Genomic DNA, 21,304 nt, shown 5'->3' with positions numbered 1-21,304 from the left:
GCTCCAAACTTGGAGGGTGGTTACTAGAACCTCTCCCCAACACACCCTCCAAGTTTCATGAAGATTGGACCAGGGGGTCCAATTCTATGGGCCCCCAAACAGGTTGCCCCCATCCCATTGTTCTCTATGGTGGGAAAAAATGTAATTTTTTTCCCACCATAGAGAACAATGGGATGGGGGCAACCTGTTTGGGGGCCCATAGAATTGGACCCCCTGGTCCAATCTTCATGAAACTTGGAGGGTGTGTTGGGGAGAGGTTCTAGTAACCACCCTCCAAGTTTGGAGCCTCCAACTCCAAGGGCCATATGATACAATGTTGCCGAATTGCCGCCGAATTTCGGCGGCAAACCAGGAATAAACTGCAGAAGGCTGATCTGGGGGCAACCTGTTTGGGGGCCCATAAAATTGTACCCCCTTGTCCAATCGCCTTGAAACTTGGTGGGCATGTTGGGAAGAGGTTCCAGTGAGCACCCTCCCAGTTTGGAGCCTCTACCCCAAACCCCCTCCCCCCCAGCCCCCCGCAAAGTTTCAAGAGGATTTTTGCCATTGACTTCAATGGCCCCATTGGTTACAATGGACCCGAATTTTTCGGGATTCCCGAAAATTTTCAGATATCTATGCTTTACCGGTATAGATATTCGGGTTTTTTCGGGTTTCCCGAAAAAATTCGGGTCCAATAAACCCGAATCCGAATTTTACCGAATTTTTTTTTTTTGCACATCCCTAGTTGGAACATCCCAAGGTAAAGAGAGTAGATAATACCCAGACAGTGAAACTCTGTGCGTAGCAGGCAGAGCGAGGTGGTTTTCCCCTCCACACATTCTAGCAACATGGCAGTGTTAACTGACAGAAAGGAAACCTCCTGCCTACTCAATTAATACTCACTGTGATCTCAACTTCTTCAATACAGGTATGAATATGGAGCACTGCGTTGTAACCTGGGCAGATGATAGATTTGTGCTCAATTATCACTATCTGCAAGGAACAATGATTTATTTATTGCCATAGAAAAAACATCAACTCAGATACCATGTAGCACGCAATCCCTCACCACATGAAAGCTGGATGCTGACGTGTATGGAGACTGTCTTAAACTAGCCCTGACAGAAAAGGGCTTAGTGCTGGCAAAGTCAGAATTTATCCATTACTGAATATAGTCTTAGCTCAGCATTAGCTGAGAGCAGTTTGAACACAGAGTGAACTGGGGGAAAGTTTGGCAAGGAGTTTTGGGTAGCATAAGAAGTTTCCCATTCAGGCCAAAGGAAAAGGAGATAGATCTTTTAGGGAGAGAAGGCCAATCCCTACCCAGTCAAAGAGGGAAAGTTATCTCTGAGGAGTAGAGAGCCCTAGTGTGATTGGAAACTGCTTGTGGAGACTTTAAAAGTCAGTTAACAATTCAAGAATATTTCTGGTGTTCCAAGAGGGCACTGGAAAGAGGGTACCAGGCTTCTGGGCACCAAAAGAGTCTGCAGTTATACCAATAAAGTGTGGTGGAGTGGCTTGGGAAAACCCAGAAACAAAAGCCTCTCAAAATTAAGGAACTATAGTAAGAAGAAGAGATTGGATTTATACCCCGCCCTTCACTACCCAAAGGAGTCTCAGAGCGGCTTACAAACTCCTTTCCCTTCCCCTCCCCACAACAGACACCCTGTGAGGTAGGTGGGGCTGAGAGAGCTCTAACAGAAACTGCTCTTTTTCAAGGACAGCTCTTGTCAGAACTACGGCTTGCCCAAGGTCATCCAGCCAGGTGCAAGTGGAGGAGTGGGGAATCAAACCTGGTTCTCCCAGATTAGAGTCCGCGCACTTAACCACTACATCAAACTGGCTCAATAACTGAATAATTCAACTGAATAACTGAATAATTCAAGAAACTCTCACTAGCCTGGTATGTAAGAATAAAAGTTTGTGCTTATACTATTTTACCTCAGTATTTTCAACCCGACTCAACCTGACCTTTCCCCTTGATCTTAAATAAAAACCTTGTTATTTTTGAATTTTAAAAGCATCTCAAATGCCATTTTCTGTAATTTAAGTTGGAGGGAGACCCTAACTCTTCCCTCAGGTCCTGGGCTCAGAAAATAACCATTACATATTACTGACGCAGGGTGGGACTGCTAAAACAACTTAAAACAACTTTAAAGAGAAGAATACACATGACCACGGCTACAGTCAGTGAAGGGACACTAACAGAAAAACAGAGCAGAAATCTTGCCTAAAGGGAGAGAAGTGAATGGGGTCTGTCAGAACTGGCTATCACCACAGTAAGAGTCTGTGCAATCCACCATTGAGAGGTGTTGTTTAGGCCACTTTTTATTAAGATTAATTTGTTAATTTAGCCATAAGGACCCACCTCTACCCACTGCTAGCTAAGCATCTATAAAATTGGACCCAACAAATTCATGGAGAAACAGATCCATCAATGGCTATTAACAGAGATAGCTAAGCAGGGCTCTTTTTGTAGAAAAAAGTCCAGCAGGAACGCATTAGCATAATAGGCCACACCCAACAGCAGAAACTCATTAGCATATTAGGCCACACCCAACAGCAGAAACTCATTAGCATATTAGGCCACACCCACGACAACACAGCCTGTTAGCATATTAGGGCACACCCCCATGTTACTAGAAGTGTCGTCATCCAGCCATACCCACCTTTTGTTTCTTATTCTGTTTACCGTGTTTGTTGTCAAAACCCAGGGCCTTTTTTGTAGCAGGAACTCCTTTGCATGTTAGGCCACACACTCCTAACGTAGCCAATCCGAATGAGTTTCTGCTGTTGGGTGTGGCCTATTATGCTAGTGAGTTCCCCTGCTGGGTGTGGCCAACTCGGGAGCCAGCCGGAACTCCGTTCCTGTGCGTTCCTGGCCAAAAATAGCCCTGGCTAAAAGGAATCTCCATGTTCAAGGAGACAGTGTCTGAGTTGCTGAGAGGCCAACAGTCATAGGCACCCATGGCTTTATTGCCCTCTTTACAGGCTTCTTTTTTTTTTGAGGGGGGGCAGGCAGAGGTCTGGTTGGGAGAACAAAATACTAGTCTAGGTAGGCTTTTGGTCTGATCCAGCAGGGTCTCCCTGAACATCTTTTGGAACCAGGTTTCAACAATCCAGGTGTTAGACAAACCCATTGTGCTTCAGTGCAACTTGTTATGCACAGGAGACCTAATGATCTCTTCCAAGATGCATACCTGAGCATCGAAAGTACGCCCTGAATGACACAGGTTGTTACTATCGCAGAGTATAAACCCTGGGAGGATCTCCTCCTCTTCAATTCCTTTCAGCCGTATCTTCAGATTTTCACCTGGGGCTACAGACTCGGTTTCTACGTCATCAGAAAGGATTCCAAGGACTTCCACATTGTGCTTTTAAAGAAGAGTGAGATCAGGATCATTCTAAGATGCTGCAGTGATTGTAGGCTGCATTTATTACAAAGGCTAGATTCAAAAACAAATTCCAGTGTAACTAGATTGCATAACTTGTCATTATTCTAAGTAGAGGTATTTCCTATCCAAACCGGACAGCATTAAGAATCCTTAGCAGTCAACACTGACTTAACTTTTTGACACACTATTTTTACTTAGCATTATGTTAAAATGATGGAATATTGTCTGCAGCTGAGCAAGATTGGAAGATATTAACAGTACAATTTTGTAGAGTTACTGCCACTTAAAAAGTAAATAAGTGGATTTAGACTGGGGTGGTCTGAAAGGGATGGGCAGGAAACAAAGAATACAAAGTCAGATTTGCGCATCAGCTGAAACGTTCTGCAGCATATAAAGACTTCTGTTAAGCGGGGGATTAACTGGACATTTTTCACAGGCTGTGGAAGGTGTTCACAGATCTTGCAAGTCTGCAACAAAACCAGGACTCAGAAAAATACAAAGCCTGTCTTGAGAACCATCCATCAGCTCCCTAACCTTCAATTCTATTCCAAGTTGCTGTTCTCCTTATGTTAAGGCTATTCACAAGAACTTGAATTGTGCCTGGTACAACATTTTGCTATAGATCCATTGGGGGCCTTGCTGTACCTTGTTTGGCATCATCACAAGCTGCTGGCCTTTGCAGATAGAGCCCGATTCCAGCTTCCCCAGAACCACCGTGCCCATATCCTTCACAAGGCAAACAAACACACACGAGTTAAACTAGGCTCTGTTAGTTGTCATTTCAAAGGCATCTGTGGGTATATCAAACTGATTCAGCCTAAAGTAACAAGACACTTTTGTATGCATAATTACATCAAGGGGGTAAAAGTGCAGGAATGTCCCTGCATGCCTCCAGTGAAGTGAGAGATTTATGTGCCACGGCAGTATTTAAAATCAGTTACCAGCACCCTCTTAATGCCACCAATCCAGTGAAACGGTCAGCTAGGCATGTACCCTTGGGGAGGGGGAGGCTGGCTCACCTCTTTGAAACTCCTGCCCAAATGTTACCCTAGTTAGGGATAAGGATACAGCACTGTTCTGTTTTAGCTAGAGCTAGCTGGTTTTTAACTGGGCATTTTTGGTTGAAAATTTTGAGCCAGGGTGAACCCAAAAGAACACTGCTGAGACCCAGTCACAGAACAATCAGGGCAAGTGGCGATTTACTGTCAGGCTAACGGGAGACATGATGATAAAGGTAAAATGCCGAACACCACAAGTATGCAAGACCTGAGCACCAATACTTCCAAAATTTCCAAGACTCTGGATCAGGATACTGTAGGCATGAGCCAGCCAAAGCTAAGCATTTTTATAAAAATACCACCTGCTTTGATGGCAAACGCTGAATGAATTCTACATAGTTCTTCCATCTATACGAATGAAACTTAAAATTGCAGGGAAAATCTTGGAAAGCCCTATGTCCTCTCCTCACCCTCCTGATATCCAACCCCTGGGTACCCACGTCACTTCCAAAATGATAGATCTGGGGATGGGGGGTGGGAAATAAAATGGTACCATTTTAGTCCAGTGGCAGAGGTTACATTCAGACACTACAATAAGCTGAAATTAATACAGAGGTCTCTCAGGATGTGGCCACTATACTCACAATTCTCTCTTTATTCAAACTGTTCCAAACAGTGCTCAAATAAAAACTTTCTGGTCCTATCATGCTCCAAGTTGCCATCACATCCAAATGTAGAAGCCTCTGCAAACTGGAGTTTCTTTGCCCCAACAAGCCAGGGTTCTCACCAATGCTCCCTCTAAGCTGTGGAGTCTTGTGAGCAAAAATTCTGCTTTGTGAGCTACTGACATTAAAGTTGTGAGTGAGTGATCTAGCTACTGCATAAATTAGTTTGCTCTGGAGCCATCCTTCCTGAGCTAAGACAAAAATGTGTGAGCTGGAGGCTAAAGAACTGTGAGCTAGCTCACACTAACTCAGCTTAGAGGGAACACTGGTTCTCACCCTTGTTTCAATCCCAGTTTAGAAACCCAGCAGGCGGGAAGCAAAATCCCAGCCTGCCCCAGGAGGCCTGCATTTGGACCTCGGGGGGAACTGGAGCTGGATCAAAATAAGAACTTTTCAGTCAAGTTTCATACGACAGATGGGGTGGGGAGAGACCGCAGGCACAGCAAGTGAGCCGTGATACTCCCCAATGTTGTTATGGCCTATGGCTAACACAATAAATCCTTTGAACATACTCCCAATGTTGTTGAACTAACTGTTAATTTGTGAGACCTCAATACAGACAGAATTTGGATCACCTCAGAGTTTCTTTGGAGTAGCACAGTGAGCCACCAAACCAGGGGTGGCCAAACTGCAGCTTGGGAGCCGCATGCGGCCCTTTCACACAGTCTAATTTATTTAATGTACATTTGCATATTTTTCAATAAAAACGTGTGTGTAATATTTGTTCATGTCTTGTGGCTCTCAAACATCTGATGTATATTCTGTGAGGCTGTGAAGCTTGGCCACCCCTGCACTAAACACACAGCCCATAATGAAAAGAAGACACAGGATCTGGAACCTATTTAATTTGTACCTTGTATTTATCAACAATTGGCAGTCTGATTGGTCCATCAACTGATCTGTTGAAATTTGGCAAATTGTCCAGATATGGAATAAATGGTAGCCCACTAGAAGAAAAAAAAGAAGGGTGGGGAAAGGAGGAAAGTCATGTAAGTCCCATGCTGTTTTTTGGAACTCTCCAACCAAAACAACATACGTCATTAAGACAAGTATATCCACCTCCATCCATGCACAGATGCAACCAAAGTCTAATTCAACAATGCCCCTTCCAGTGATACGTTTACCTGCTTCATGTCTGTGGTATAAGTAACACTCTACAAAATTCTAATAGCATAGCAAATTTTAAAGCCATATCTCTATCAATTCAGAAACCACCCCATGCATCCAACTGAGAAAAGAGCCACTCAGTCATCATGACTTTTTTAAAAATTGCAAAGCAATATTTCCTGTATATTGAGGAGTCTCTCCAAGTCTGCAGAACCTTGCTTGTGTGGATGGCAATCAAAACATCCCAGTGATCAAGGGTTACGAACTCTACTCATACAGGTCATTACAAGGGTGGTCATTCTTCTTTAAAAAGGTATGAAAGACAATCAAGGTATGAAAGACAATCAAGTTTCAGGTGTGATTTGAAGATACGTACATGTACCAAGGACAAAAGTCTGACTGCTCCTTGAGGTTTGCTCCAGTCAGTCCCGAACAGGGCATGAAATGAATGTCTTTTTTGGGGTTGAAGCCAACCTTCTTCAAAAATGGCACCAGTTTCTCTTTACATTCTTCATACCTAAATCAATGAGAAGAACATTTCTCAAATAATCTGCTGCTTGTGGCAATGTTGTGGACAACCATGCACCGGAACAGCCACCTTCAAGTTTCCAAGGACAGAGACCTGCCTGAACGGCAAACCTACGATAGGAAGCCATGTGATATCAGAATCATTTGACAAGGAAAAAGGGCAAGGGTTATGCTGTCACCAGTGTTCCCCCTAAGCAGAGCTGCCATGCACTCACCCACAAATTTTGGTGTATTAGTTAAGTGCATGGATTCTAATCTGGGAGAACCATGTTTGATTCTTGACTCTTCCACTTGCAGCTGCTAGATGACCTTCGGCAAGCCATTGTTCTGTCATAGGTGTTCTTGAAAGAGGTCTCTCGGCCCCACCTACCTCACAGGGTGTCTGTTGTGGGGAGGGAAAGGAGTTTGTAAGCCGCTCTGAGACTCCGAGTGAAGGGCGGGGTATAAATTCAATCTCTTCTCCTCTTGGCTCACAGATCTGGTTCCTTGGCGCACAACAGCGGACAAGCCAGGCATGGGGCAGGCAAAGGCAGTGAGCTTGCCTCTTTCCGGCCTTTTGGCGAACAGAGTGAGAGCTGACCAATGGGGAGGGCCAGAGGGAGATGGGGACGGACTCAGCCCAGATGCAAGCGAGATGGGACAGAAGGAGGGGTCTCCTTGTTGCACTCCACTGTGCACTCACTCACCTCTGCCGGTGGTGGCGGGCTCTGGAGGAAGGGGATGGTGATGCACTGGAGGGGGGGGGGGGGGGAGAAAGCCTTCAGCAGGGTTTGGCCCCAGTACCTGTTGGTCGGGTTAGAACGGATAAGAGGAAGTACTTCTTCACCCAAAGAGTGATTAACACTTGGAATTCACTGCCACAGGAAGTGGTGGAGGCTACAAGCATGGGCGGCTTCAAAAGGGAATTAGATAAGCATATGGAGCAGAGGTCCATCAGTGGCTATTAACCACGAGGTATAGATAGGGGCTCCGGGGCAAGTGATGCTCTGTCAACTTGGTGGTTGGGGGGGGGGGTCAACAGTGGGAGGGCTTCTAATGTCCTGGCCCCACTGATGGACCTCCTGATGGCACCTGGTATTTCTGGCCACTGTGTGACACAGAGTGTTGGACTGGATGCGACCTTGGCCTGATCCAAAATTGGCATCTCTTATGTTCTTATGTTGGTGGTGGCCAAAAAGGTGGTCCCCCCGGCCAGCCTCTGCCTCCATTCCCATTGCAAAAGGAGGAAAAAAGGGGGGGCAGGGGGAAGAAAAGAGAATTTGGAATGCTGCATTCTCACCTTGGAACTACCTAGCACAGTATTAGATTTGTCTACTCAGAAGTAAACCCCACTAGCCTCAAGGGTGCTGATTTCCAGTTCGGCTCATTTCAGATTGTGCCCTAAATCTTCCAGAGCAAACCTCCTCTGAGGTACGTCCTATGATGTAAAAAGCGAGCTGAGCGTCAGAGCTTTTTAAAAATAACAACATCAGGAGCTGCCTGAAAGTGACCAGGGCTGAAGTGCGGCTTGCCAGCTCGGAGATGCAGTACAGCCAAGTCAGGGGGCCCGGCCAGATGGCAGTGGCTCCTGAGGTGAGTGTGCAAGCTGGGTCTGTGTGTGAGTCTCCCCACCCCCCCAAGTTCTCGAAGGCCTAACAAGTGGAGATGGGAGGTGTGTGCCTGCTGCTGCAGCTGATGCCTGGGAAGGGCAGGCCAGGGAGGCTATCTCCTCCAGCCCCAAGGAAGCCTGGACTTTGCTTGGCTTTTTGTAAAAGCAGCTGGAGACACGTGAGCCTCTTCCCCCACCTGCCAAATTTCCATGGCGCTCCTCTTTCCTGCAGGAACGGCACTGGGCTTCCCTTCTGCAGCACAAGGGGGGAATCGGCAAAAACCAGCCTGTCTCCCAGCCTTTCCACTGCCAGGAAGCCTCCACTAGATATATCCCGGCAGGATGCAGCAGTCCACATGTGCTGAACTAGGGTCAGGGAGACTGGAGTTCAGATCCCCAAGTTTCAGGTGATTTTGAATATTAAGCGACACACCCCTAATGTAGCCAATCCTCCAAGAGCTTACAGTAGCTCCCGTAAGAAGAGCTCTGTAAGCTCTTGGAGGATTGGCTAGCTTAGGGGGGTGTGCCCTAATATGCAAAGGAGTTCCTGCTACAAAAAGAGCAGTCACCATCTCTCAGCCTAACCCACGCTCACAGGGCTGTTATCAGGGTAAAAAAGAGGAAAGGGGGGGGGGGAGATCAGTGTACAGATTTGTGCCGACCGTCCTGGAGGAAAGGAAAGGTGTGATGATAAAAATGTTCACATTAGCTCAATGAACAGGTTACCCTGAGGCTGGAAGCTGTTGCCTGACAATATGAAACTTCCCCATACATTGGGGGTTGGTTTGTTTTTTGGGGTTTTTTTACAAGAGGGTGCTTTTGAGCTAGTGACCGTCTGTATTCATCCCAATGTGGCAGACCTAGAGAGAATTACAGTGGCATGTTATATCTACAAACTTTCAACATAACAGTTCAGTGTAAAATAAAAAAAGTTTACTAGGACTGAACCGGTGTTGCCTTTGGTTTAAATCATCTGGAAACTGGGCAGGAAAGGAGCAGGCACAGCAGGGAAGATGCCCGGAAGATTCAGGTGGTTCATTTTTCATCAATAAAGCAACCTTCAGCCTTTTACTCCCAAGAACATTTGCTAGTAATTTCTTTTGAAGACAGTGTGCCCATGTTCACATAGTGTCTTTGGTCCCTGTAGTATGAGCATGATTTCCAACCCCTAAAGTTTTTCTGTAGATGCAAATGGTCTTTTCTCCAGTTTGACAGCACATGTGCAGCGCTGCCACATACCCAGACAAGCGGTATGTGATGTGGGGCTTGGATGTTTTATGAATAGGTGGCTACATTAATGGAAAAGCCTGCCAACATGTCCACTGGCAGCCCTTGCATATTATTAGGAGTGAAGGTGCAGCCTTAGTACCAACTATTCTCTTTGGACGGCACGTAGCTATATATTATGTATGTTAAATCTTTGAGCCAAGTCTGGAAACCACAGGCCCAGTTACATCTGATCCCCACATACTACACTAACAGGGCACACAAGTGTGTAATGAAGAGAATTCCATTCCTAATACAAATGAAAGCTTAAGAATCATACAGTACATAGAAAGCACAGAAATCCAGACGACTTGCTACATTCACAGATCATTTTGTTTCTGAAGTATTTCATGCTCACCTTTCGGTGCTCCAGTTCACAGTAGGATCATCCATTTTATTAATAAGAACTATTAAGTGTTTCACACCGGCTGTTTTGGCCAACATGGCATGTTCTCTTGTTTGCCCCCCCTTCTCAAAACCAGTTTCAAATTCTCCTTTCCTTGCAGAAATGACCTAAGTATGAAGGGAAGTAGAATCAGGTAAGACTAATGAATGCAGCCGTAGCACCATTTTCTGTTTCTTTAGATAGAATGAAGAGCAGTGCTACAACGACGCTTGGACGGCAGGCCTTTCGGAACAGCCGAGAACTGAACAGCTCAGGCGTCAAATCTCAGGACAACTGCCATGAACACAACTGCCACCTATCCTTACAAAAACCTATTTCCTAAGCATGTACAAAACACAAACAAACAAACACACTCGGGCCGAGCCGAAGCCAAAAAGCCGAAGAACAGCGAGTCCCACCATTGGGTGCCGGTAGGGCAGTCCCCACCCCTGACGATGTGGCCATAGATAGGGTTAAATGAAACTGTGTAAGCCGCTCAGAGACCCCTTGGGGTTCGAGCGGGATACAAGCCGAAAGCATAATAAATAAACAAAAAATTACAGAACAGTGCCTAGTGCTTAGAGTGACTGACTGAAGATTGGGGAGATTCAGGTATAAAACTTCAGTCTCTGCCATGGAAGCTTGCTGGGTGACCTTAGGCCAGTCACACTCAGGCTAAACCTACCTTACAGGGTTATTGCAAGGACAAAAGGGGAAAGTAGGGGAGACCACGTATGGCACCCTGAGCTTCTTAGGAAAAGGGAAGTATAAAAATATGTGGCTAGATGTAGACCACAGAGATGTGCAGATACTGCAGTATAAATAAGAGAGACTCAGTGACTTCTTACCAGCACAGCTAGATCAGCTTGAGAAGCACCACCGATCATATTTGGAACAAAGCTCTTATGCCCGGGAGCATCTAGGATTGTGAAGTGTTTCTTCTCTGTTTCAAAATAGGCACGGCCCACTTCCACCGTTTTACCTTTGTCACGCTCTTCCTGGTTTGTGTCTAAGGCCCAGGAGAGGTACCTGCATCAAAAGAGCAAAAGGCAGGATTGCATCCTTTCTTTGTGACAATAATATTTTAGATGACCATTCACCAATTACTTACCTGCATTTCCTCTGAACCTCTGAGAATAAGCAACACTTTAAACGCAGCAGCTGGTGTACCACAGTTAGGGCACACACAAGGAAGCACGATGGAATGTCTCTGGGATATACCTACATGTATCACTGTGTGATACAGAGTGTTGGACTGGATGGGCCTTTGGCCTGATCCAACATTGGCATCTCTTATGTTCTTATTAAAGGAAGTCAGCTGTGGAAGGGGAGCAGAGTTCAGGTTGGTCCCAAAATTAGTCCACAGCTGCCCAATGGGGACCGACTGTGTGGTGCGGTGGTTAAGTGTTAGCCTAGGGAGAACCAAGTGGTTGTGAGGATTCAATGGAGGAAGGATGAACCACACATGCCACCCAGAGCTCCATAAAGGAAAGGTGAATTAAGTAACTAAATAGGAGGGCTAATGTGAGCTGATGCTCCAAGTGTTGTGTCAGAATTCCTATGGGTGTGTGGGTGTGTGAGTATTTTGTGTGTATGCCTGGAAGTCATAGTTGACTTCTGGTGACCCCTAGTGGGACTTGGATGTTTCAGAGAGGTGGTCTGCTATTGCCTGCCTCTGTGTCCTAACCCTGGTATTCTTTGAAGGTGTCTCTTCCAAGTACTTGCCAGGGTCAGCCTTGCTTAGCTTCCAGTTTGGTGTAGTGGTTAAGTGTGCGGACTCTAATCTAGGAGAACTGGGTTTGATTCCCCACTCCTCCACTTGCACCTGCTGATGTGATCTTGGGTCAGTCACAAGCTCTGGCACAGCTGTCCTTGAAAAAGAGCAGTTTGTGTCAGAGTTCTCTCAGCCCCACCCACCTCACAGGGTGTCTGTTGTGGGGAGGCGAAGGGAAAGGAGTTTGTAAGCCGCTCTGAGACTCCAAGTGAAGGGCGGGGTATAAATCCAATCTCTTCTTCTTCTTCTTCAAGGGCTATCCAGGTCAGGGCTACAATTCCTAAAAACATTCTGAAGGAGTAAGCAGAGGCTCCTGAAGCCAACCACTGTTGGTCATGCCATAAAGACAGGGCTCAGGGCGGTGCACAACATTCATATAGAAATATACAATTAAAACACATAAAATAGAGTACATACAAAAACTTCCAGTTGTTCCACTGCCTCATGGGGGGGGGGGGGGGGGGCAGGGAGTAAGAGAGCCAGACAGACGGAACTGCCGCTGTCCTCAACCAAATGCCTGGCGGAACATCTCTGCCTTACAGGCTCTGCAGAACTGCATTAAGTCCTGCAGGGCACGGATGTTGTTCGGCAGAGTGTTTCACCAGGTTGGATGGGAGACTGCTAAGGAAGCACAGGATTGAGGCAAGTAACCACCTTTGAACTTCTCTTGCCTTGAAAACCCTATGAGGTCGCCAAGCGTGACCTGATGGCAAAAAAAATTAAAAACAATTTAAAAAAATCATTATTACATCTCAGATTTGAGACCAAGATAGATATTCTATCAATGTGCTATCCAGTTACCGGACTGGGACAAAAAGACATGATGAACAATTGCTGCTTTTGTGTGTGGATAACTCAAGCTCAGTTTGAGGCATTGCTTAACTGTCATAGAAGAAGGTGTGCTTTGTTCCATGAATAGTGAACAAGACTTTTAAAGGGAGCAGAAACACATGATCCCCCTCAACTTTTGCTACAGATGCCTACATCAGAAAGGAGTCAGAGCTGAATCAAATCAGAAAATACTATTTCCGTTTACTAAACTAAAAGGAGAGAGGAAATTTTGAAAGCATGCCTGACAATGTGTTTCACAGTGAACATCATGAAAAAGGAAGATCAGAACCCACTAGATATCCAATGAAAACAACCTTGCTCTGAAAAGGTCTCAAATGCACATTTGGTTACTTATTTGAAATCCTGATGCTGGCCCAAAGCACATCTCTCTTGCTCACTTATGCTTTTCAACTCAAGTGTTCTCAAAGCAGTAATGACTGTTTTACCTTTCCCAAAAGAGCTGGGGGTCCAGGCACAATGCAGGAGTACCAGCTATTGCCTTTCCATCTCTGCTGGCCTCATAAAGGCCTTCTACTGCTCTGCTTGGGTTGAGTATCACTCTGCCAGACCCCATGCCTCCTCCCTGGCATTCCACGGCTTATACTTTTACTAACACACAATATTGTTACAAAACATTGGGCATTTTATAGACCTACGAGCTGTCTTGGTATGTTAAATTATTGAACTGCAGAATGTTTTTATTGTTTTATTTTTCATATGCGGTGAGCCACCCTGGGCCCTGCATGCAGAGAAGGGCAGAATAAAAATCCAAACAATAAATAAATAAATAAAATTGCTTATAGCACTAGAGTGGGACAAAGGAGCAAGGTTAGGCAGGCAGAAGCTGGAGAGGCACTTTGTGTATTGAAGAGTTTTACACATACCTTTTTTTTTGCTGTCAAGTCACAGCTGACATATGGTGACCCTGGAGGGTTTTCAAGGCAAGAAACATTCAGAGGTGGTTTGCCATGGCCTGCCTCTGCATAGCGACCCTGGTACTTCATGGTGGTCTCCCATCCAAATACTGACCAGGGCCAAGCCTGCCTAGCATCCAAAATCTGATGAGATCAGGCCAGTCTGGGCTATCCAGGTCACTGGACAGCATAGTTCCAGGTGGTCAGCCATGTTGGTCTGAAGCAGTAGAACAAATGTAGAGTCCAGTAGCACCTTTAAGACTGACAAAGGGATTTTTCCCCGGACTTGGCGATCACCATGGCAGTTGCTTTCCCCCGGAACTCCGGGAGAAGCCTGCCAGCGCTCACGGCTGGGAGGGGGTGCGATCGTCCACACCACCCCAGGAACCCGAGTGAAAGGCTCCGAGTCATGGGGCACTAGAGAGCCCCCCTCTGGTGAGACAAGCCGTTGAGGGGGAAAAAATGTTTAAAAGGATTTTTAAGGCAAAAAGCGGGGGGGGGGGGGGATGACCCACTACAAAAAGCGAATGGATTAAAATAAAGAGACTGTAAGACCTTACCGCGTGATATAAGAACTTTCAGAGACTTTGACAAAATTTTAATAAAAGTAAACAACTTTCAAACATGGCGCTGCCTGTGAAGGACCGGAGAGACAAACAAGCGAAACAAAGCTTCTTCCTGGAAGTTCCAGCCCTGTGAGTTCTGTGCCTAGACAGGACTCAACTGCAGAACTCCAAAGGTTGTTGTCGGAAGCACTTTGCCCCCTACTGGAAAAAATTACGGCAATTGACAATAAACTCGACGTACAACAAGCACAAATGGCTGCGAATACACAGAAAATTGAAAAAACAAAGCAAGAACTTAAAGAGATTGATACCAACTCAAAAAAGATGAAAAAAAAACTACAGGCTTTAGAAAACAAATGCCAAATTGAAGAGTCTCGAGTATTACAGCTGCAAATGGGAAGGGCAAGCCATGTCTTGAGACTTCAAGGTGTCCAAGAAGAGAAAGAATCTGAGATTGTTGGCGATGTATTAGCTCCCTTGGCAGAGATGACATCGAATCAACTTCAAAGCGAAATTGATACGGTCCATAGATCGTATACAGAATTTATCAGAAAGAATAATCTGCCAGGGGAAGTTACAATAAGATTCTCCCGAAGAAAAGTGAGAGATCAAGTATTGAAAGCATCTAACGGAGCAACCTTGAAGATAAAAGACAAAGACATAAGAGTACTGAAAGACATTCTATTTGAGATAAGAAGGAAAAGAAGGAAATACAGAGACTTAGTTTTATTTCTACAAAAGCACAATGTCTGCTATAGATGGCTAACACCCAAGCGATTAATCTTTAGATGTGCAAATGGAAAAGAAAGGATCGACTCTGTTGAAAAGGCTTGCGAGTTTTGCGTCAACATAGCTGCTCAGCAGGAGAAGGTGCGACCGATGCTGCCAAAGAAAGCGAAGAAGGAGGAGAGGCTGGATCTTCCGAAGAAGACTCTGACTCTAAATTGGGGTCTGCTGCCCCCAAACAAAGCTATCAATTGAGACACAGAAAGGGGGGGGGATAGTTTGTTAATCTACTCTGGAGTATCTAAAACAAGTATATTGTATATCTTTTTACAGTCTTTTTATGAAAGTAGAACTGTTGATGAATATCTAAATATTTAAATAGATAGATGATCATTTTCAACGAAAGCTCAACAGTTGTTTTGATTTAATTAAGGGAGGAACAGTAAAGTTTCAGTTTACTTCCCACAATTACACATTTATCTCCATATTTATTGCTTTACTGTTTTCCCCCTTATTAAATCAAAACAACGGTTTGACTGTATAACCTTAGCTTGTTATTTAGTATTGTCTTCACATTATCTTAAAACATCTTCATTATGTTACATATTAATTTGCTGTTCAGCCTGTGTCTATAAGTTTGAACTCTTACCTTCCATTCCAATGTATTTGAAAAAGTGTGCCTTGCACATGAAAGCTCATAGCTTGAATAAACCTTTGCTGGTTTTAAAGGTGCCATTGGACTCTATAAATGTGTTGTACTGGATACCACAGACTGCCAAAAATAAGTGGGTTGTAGATCAAATCACGCCTGGACTCTCCCTAGATGCTAAAATGATCAAGCTGAGGCTATTGTGGTTTGGTCACATTATGAGAAGACAAAAGTCACTGGAAAATACAGTGGTGTAAGGAAAAGCTGAAGGCAGCAGGAAAAGAGGAAGACCCTCCACAAGACAGATTGACTCAATTAAGGAAGCTGCGGCCCTCAGACCTGAGCAAGGTGTTCTGGACGTTATTACGGTAATTCACAGGGTCACTGTAAGTCAGAAGGACTTGACAGTACTTAACATACACACTCCATCTCCCAGCCTACACACCTTCAATCAATACAATGACATAAGATTTGGAAGGAGAGAAACGCCACCACCCTAGCAGGTACAAAAGGCTCCTTCGGGGGAGGGGCCTGCCTCTAGTACCCCTATTTGGGCGTGTGAAATCATAGCTCCTGTTTGGAGATGTGTTCACCCACTAGCAGACTGCATATGGAGTATCACCACCAGCATTTTAATCCAAGGCAGGGGTCATTGGGGGGGGGGGGAACGCGGGGGGACGCCATCCCCCCGGGTGAGGTGCGGGAGGGCGGGGCCTGGAGCTCCCTGCTGGTGCCCGCTGGAGGTCGCCGCCGGCTGTGGGGAGGACACACTTCTGGTGATGTCAGGGGGTGTGGCATATGCTAATGAGTTATGCTAATGAGTCCCCCTAGCTCTTTTTCTACGAAATTACCCCTGATCCAAGGTATGTACTTCCAATCTCCCAGTTGTACATCTGTCAGAACCTACAGTACTGAATGTGTGACCGGAGAGGAAGGTGAGCCGCAGCCACTCACAGGTCTTGGAATTTGAGCCATTTTAGCATGTATTACACTGGAGATCCCCAAATGGGAAAGTGGTGAGAGAACAGGAATCATGTGCTGCAGTGAAAACCACCTCTCTAAATCCCAGAGTGAACACAGTTCAAAGCGTGATGCAAGCTTCATACCAGGTTTCTCTGTTTTTCTCTTTTGCTTCTCTTTCATATTTTTCAAGTGTTCTCTTATCAACCATGCCTGTCAAGTACCTAGAAAAGAGACATATTACATTAATTTGCAATGAAGAGGCTACATACAAAAAGTGAGCCTTGGGACCCAAGCCTTACCTATACTTATTGACTACTGCAATCAAGAACTTGTGGAGATTTAAAGATTTCTTTACATTCATAACTATAAACAATTTAAATTTTTTAAAAGGGGTTGCTTACATTATTTGTCCTCCAATAGTTGATTTGCCAGCATCTAAACAAAATCAATTGGACAAAGAGAGAGCAGTTTAGGAAACACACGTGGATGTTAGCATTCTGACTGACTCAACCTTCTTAACCGTTTTGCATCAAGAGTGCCCAAGTCCCTTCTCAGAATGCTCTTTTGTTCAGTCCACTTTTAATAAGATCACAGTGGTTATTTCATTAAAAAAAAGGCTGAGATCCAAAGGTTCTGCTTCCCTCCTTTCTCTGTACTGTTGAGTAGCACAAACCATTTTGGAAAGGAAACAGCTTTTACAAGGTATGGCATGGGGGCCTACTATTCAAAACAGAAAGTAAAATATCCTTCTGGACACACATTTTCAGTCTTCTTATTCCAAGCACAGCCAATAACTATATGATGGAAACAATAAAATGGAAGAGCTCCAGTCTTAAATATCCCAAAGTTCAGCATGCATTTATTTAAACATTCTATATCCTGTCTCTCCAAATGTTCTAGGTGGCTAGCAACCACAGTTCCCTCTAAGCTGTGCTACCACACAAAATTTTAACAGGCAGCTCAGAGGTTGTGAGCTTCTGCTCACAAGACATTTCCCCCCTCCACTGGAAACAATGCAGGCTGGGGGCACCTACTTTTGGGACCCACAGAATTGGATCCCCAGTCCAATCTTTTTGAAATTTGGGGGGGGGGGGGAGGTCGAGGAGAGGCATAATCAGCTATGCTGCAAATTTATTGTCTCTACCTAAAAAACAGGCCCCCCCCCCAAGGGCCTATTGACTATACGCTTTTCAGTATGGTTTGTAAGCTACCTTGAGTCACAGGGAAAAGTAGGATATAAACATTTGAATAAATAAGTACTTTAGGCAGGTTAATAACATTTAAGCAACTTCCTGTTTGTTAGGTTAGGCAGGGTTCTGATTGTTCCTCCTCTGTTATACCTGACCGGTAATGCTGGTTGTCATATTTCACTAAAAAAAGCAAAGCAGACTGCAAAAATTCCTCCCCCCCCAAAGTGCTGGTATGTTTTATAAGGCTCAGCACAAGGTGCTGGTCCAAGACCAGGTCTATCAACAGAGTGGACGGTGGTGGTGGTGGGGGAGGTAGACCTGTTCTCTTGAGGCTAGGTCTACCAATATAGTGGAAACAGGTGGGTAAAATTGGCCTTGATTCTGTTCTCTTATAACGTTTAATTATTCTTAAACTATAGTTTAAATATAGTTTAAAAAATTATTCTGAGATTTTTACAAGGTTATGGAAGTCATCTTCTAAAAAAAAAATTTATGCGGTAGTCAATGTACACTCGCTCACAACTTTAATGCTACTAACTTTTTTCACTCACAAGGTAGAATTTCTGCTCACAACACTGCGGAGCTTAGAGGGAACATTGCTAGCAACCAGCTTTTTTTTTTTTTAATCGTCTTACAATATGAAACATCAAGTACGCAAAAATCAAACTTCAGCAGCCAGAACAACTCCAAGGCCATGGATGGCCCACTCCACTTCCTCTCAATGATCACAAGTGGCACAACTTTATGCCTTCTGAAAGGGAGGAAGAAGGCCCCACCTTATCACCCCCCACTCCTTATTTTGCATTATAAAAGTAGTAGTATACTCCCACTTTTCCTACTTCATCTCTAAGCAGCTCACAAGACACCTCACTTAAAACCATATAAAAAAACCCTCTAAAAGTAAAACAGTTTACAGACATTTGCCATCCAAGATAGAAAACTTCATCGCAAAAGGCTTCTGAGCAAGCTTTCGGCAGGCTCAGCAGCATTCTGACAAGTGGCAAAAAGTTCATCTCATTCACACACTTTTACAAGCAAGCACACCCGCTGTAACCAGCAAGGTTAAGGAGCTTAATGGATTCCCTAAACCTCTGCCAATTGGTAGGCAAAGAACATTTGTGACTCGGGTTAATCAGGGATCGGCTGAATGAGACAATGGGAATTCCAAGAACAGAGCTCTGAAGGTTTTTTCCTAATCTCAAAATTGGCCACATGGGACCCGCAATTCGGGTTAGGACCATGGCATAAGGGGAGGGGGTTTAAGTCTTCTCTCATGTGTCATGTTCCTAACACAAAATGGTTCTGGGGAGCTGTGGCTTGGCCTTTTGGTTCAGACATACATTCACTGATGAAAGGCACTTGTTTGCTTGCCACAGTGGGGCATATAATGGATCAGCAAGAAACCCCTGGGGGAGGCTTCAACTGCTCCTCCTCTCATACTGTTGAGTCAGTCTGATAGGGGGAGAGGTATGTGTCTGATTTCTCTCTAAGAATGCTCTGAGTACTCTGCATATGCAACACCTAGCATCTCACAGACTTGAGCCTTTATTCTGCTAATATCTACACCAAGAAAGCACTGAAGAAGACATCCTTTGATGATCAGAACGCCTACCCAATTCCCTATAGTTATCTGCAACTTACCTACATGTCCAATGAATACTACATTTACATGTTCTTTTTTTGGAGCACCTGGTGGTGCTACCATGGATTTGGGTTTTGGTATCTCCTCCTCCTCCTCCATCATCTCCTGGGTACCCTCCTCAATAGATCCTGCATCTCCGGAAGGTCCCCCGCCTAGTTCAGGTTCAAGGGCTTCTTCTTTGTGGTCCCACGAATCTTCTGGGGACATTTCAGTTTCTCCATTTTCTACTGGAATTTAGTTTTAAAAAGAACTTATTTAAAGAAAGGGCAAAGCTTTTTTGTCGTTTCCCCTACCCCCCAGCAAAATGTATCAGGACTTGAAAACCAGGGGTGTTTTAGCTTCTAAGCACTTAAATGTTACAATTCCAAGTTTTTCAGATTTTGTTCCACTGTCTTGAGAGGCTCTGTTATTTAAAGTTGTGTTCTAACTTGGATATTGTTTTTGCAAAACAGCAATCCAACTTGATTCAAGGGAATTATCAGACTATTTCAACCCAGCAGTATTTTTGTTGGGAGGAAAGATGAGTGGAAAACCACCTCAAAATTGTACACTTTCAGAAAAAGGAGAAACACTGTTTCTGACAGCCACTGAACAGCTGCTCTCTTGCATGACAAATATTTAGGTTACTCAGATTACAATGGCCTGTGAAAACCAGTCACCCTGCCTTTAGATCGGATGTGAGTTGTGTACAATTTAAAAACAACAGCAATGTTCCTAAGAATTCTGAAATGGGTTACAAAACTTAATGCAAATTTACTTGAGTGTTCACTTAAGAAATCATAGAATCATAGAATTGGATGGTATCTCCAGGGTCATCTAGTCCAACCCCCTGCACAAGGCAGAATCAGCATTGCTGTCAGATAGCCATCTAGCCTCTGTTTGAAAACCTCCAAAGAAGGAGAGCCCAGAACTTCCTAAGGAAGCCTGTTCCACTGAGGAACCACTCTAACTGTCAGGAAGTTCTTCCTAATGTTTAGCTGAAAACTCTTCTGATTCATTTTCAACTGGTTGGTTCTGACCCGACCTTCTGGGGCAACAGAAAACAGCTCCGTACCATATTCTATATGACAGCCCTTCATGTACTTTCCTACCTAAATGCAGAACTTTACATTTATCCCCACTGAAATTCATTTTATTTATTTTAGCCCAGTTTTTCAGACTTTCAAGATCATCCTGTATCTGGACTCTGTGTTCTACCATATTTGTTACCCCTTCCAATTTAGTATCATCTGCAAATTTAATAAGTATTCACTCTATTCCTTCATCCAAATCATAAAGATGTTGAACAAAACAGGTCCCAGGACAGATCCTTGAGGCACTCCACTTGTCACTCCTCTCCAAGAAGATGAGGAACCATTCACAAGCACTCTTTGGGTGCGATCTGTCAACCAGTTACAGATCTACTTAACAGTAATAGGATCCTAACCACATTTTACCAATTTGCCGAACCTTATCAAAAGCCTCACAAGATAAACTATGGCTACAGCATTCCCCTGATCCAGCAAGGTAGTCACTTTCTCAAAAAAGGTTAGTCTGACATGACTTGCTCTTGAGAAACCCATGCTGGCTCTTAGTAATCACAGCCATCCTTTCTAATGTTTTATTTGTGCACAAAACAGCTGCCTGTCCTTCTCTTACAACAAAACCGAGGAGCTCCCAATTAGGAAGCTTTTCAATTACAGACATATTAGAACAAGCCCAGTGCTATAAAAAATATATATCTTTCCATATTGCATAATTTCTCTTACCAACTGGTTCAGAGATTTCCATACTGACTGTACTGTTCAGTCCTAAAGAAACAGAAGCATACCACATATTTAACAGGAATTCAGCTGTCCCAGTTAAACAGTCCTCTACCGCAGATCAGTTTAGCAAACATTTAATAATGACGTGTTTCACACAATAAGCCTTGCATCAGATTTTTCCAACAAAGCACATTACCGTCACAAGATGAGGGCTGTTCCTCTTGCGAAGATTCCGCAGATGCCCCTGAAAACAAATTAAAAGATTCAACAATGAAACAAATACCATGCACATCTGCAATGCAAGTTTCAAGAACTAAAATAACCATTATA

General features: G+C 44.4%; 1 protein-coding gene across 2 annotated transcripts in view; it reads right to left on the bottom strand.

Annotated features, from left to right (window-relative positions):
* GSPT1 (G1 to S phase transition 1) overlaps positions 1-21,218 on the bottom strand; it is a 27,362-nt gene extending 6,144 nt beyond the window's left edge. Inside the window, exons 1-12 of one of the 2 annotated variants that reach the window (XM_015415498.1) lie at positions 21,171-21,218; positions 20,978-21,019; positions 19,229-19,453; positions 16,799-16,832; positions 16,541-16,618; positions 10,823-11,003; positions 9,948-10,102; positions 6,584-6,724; positions 5,954-6,047; positions 4,023-4,103; positions 3,183-3,356; positions 886-975 (exon numbers count right to left, since the gene is read on the bottom strand). In XM_015415498.1, coding sequence (XP_015270984.1) covers positions 886-975; positions 3,183-3,356; positions 4,023-4,103; positions 5,954-6,047; positions 6,584-6,724; positions 9,948-10,102; positions 10,823-11,003; positions 16,541-16,618; positions 16,799-16,832; positions 19,229-19,453; positions 20,978-20,999 — 1,275 coding nt within the window. In that variant the 5' untranslated portion in view covers positions 21,000-21,019; positions 21,171-21,218. Of the gene's footprint in view, positions 1-885; positions 976-3,182; positions 3,357-4,022; positions 4,104-5,953; positions 6,048-6,583; positions 6,725-9,947; positions 10,103-10,822; positions 11,004-16,540; positions 16,619-16,798; positions 16,833-19,228; positions 19,457-20,977; positions 21,020-21,170 lie in introns of both variants that reach the window. The other variant, XM_015415497.1, reaches the window with a different exon arrangement.
* Between the last annotated feature and the right edge of the window lie 86 nt (positions 21,219-21,304).

The sequence above is a fragment of the Gekko japonicus genome, unplaced genomic scaffold (assembly GCF_001447785.1).
Source record: "Gekko japonicus isolate JY-2015 unplaced genomic scaffold, Gekko_japonicus_V1.1 scaffold1631, whole genome shotgun sequence".
NCBI lineage: Eukaryota > Metazoa > Chordata > Lepidosauria > Squamata > Gekkonidae > Gekko > Gekko japonicus.
This window is presented reverse-complemented; position numbering and strand designations above follow the sequence as displayed.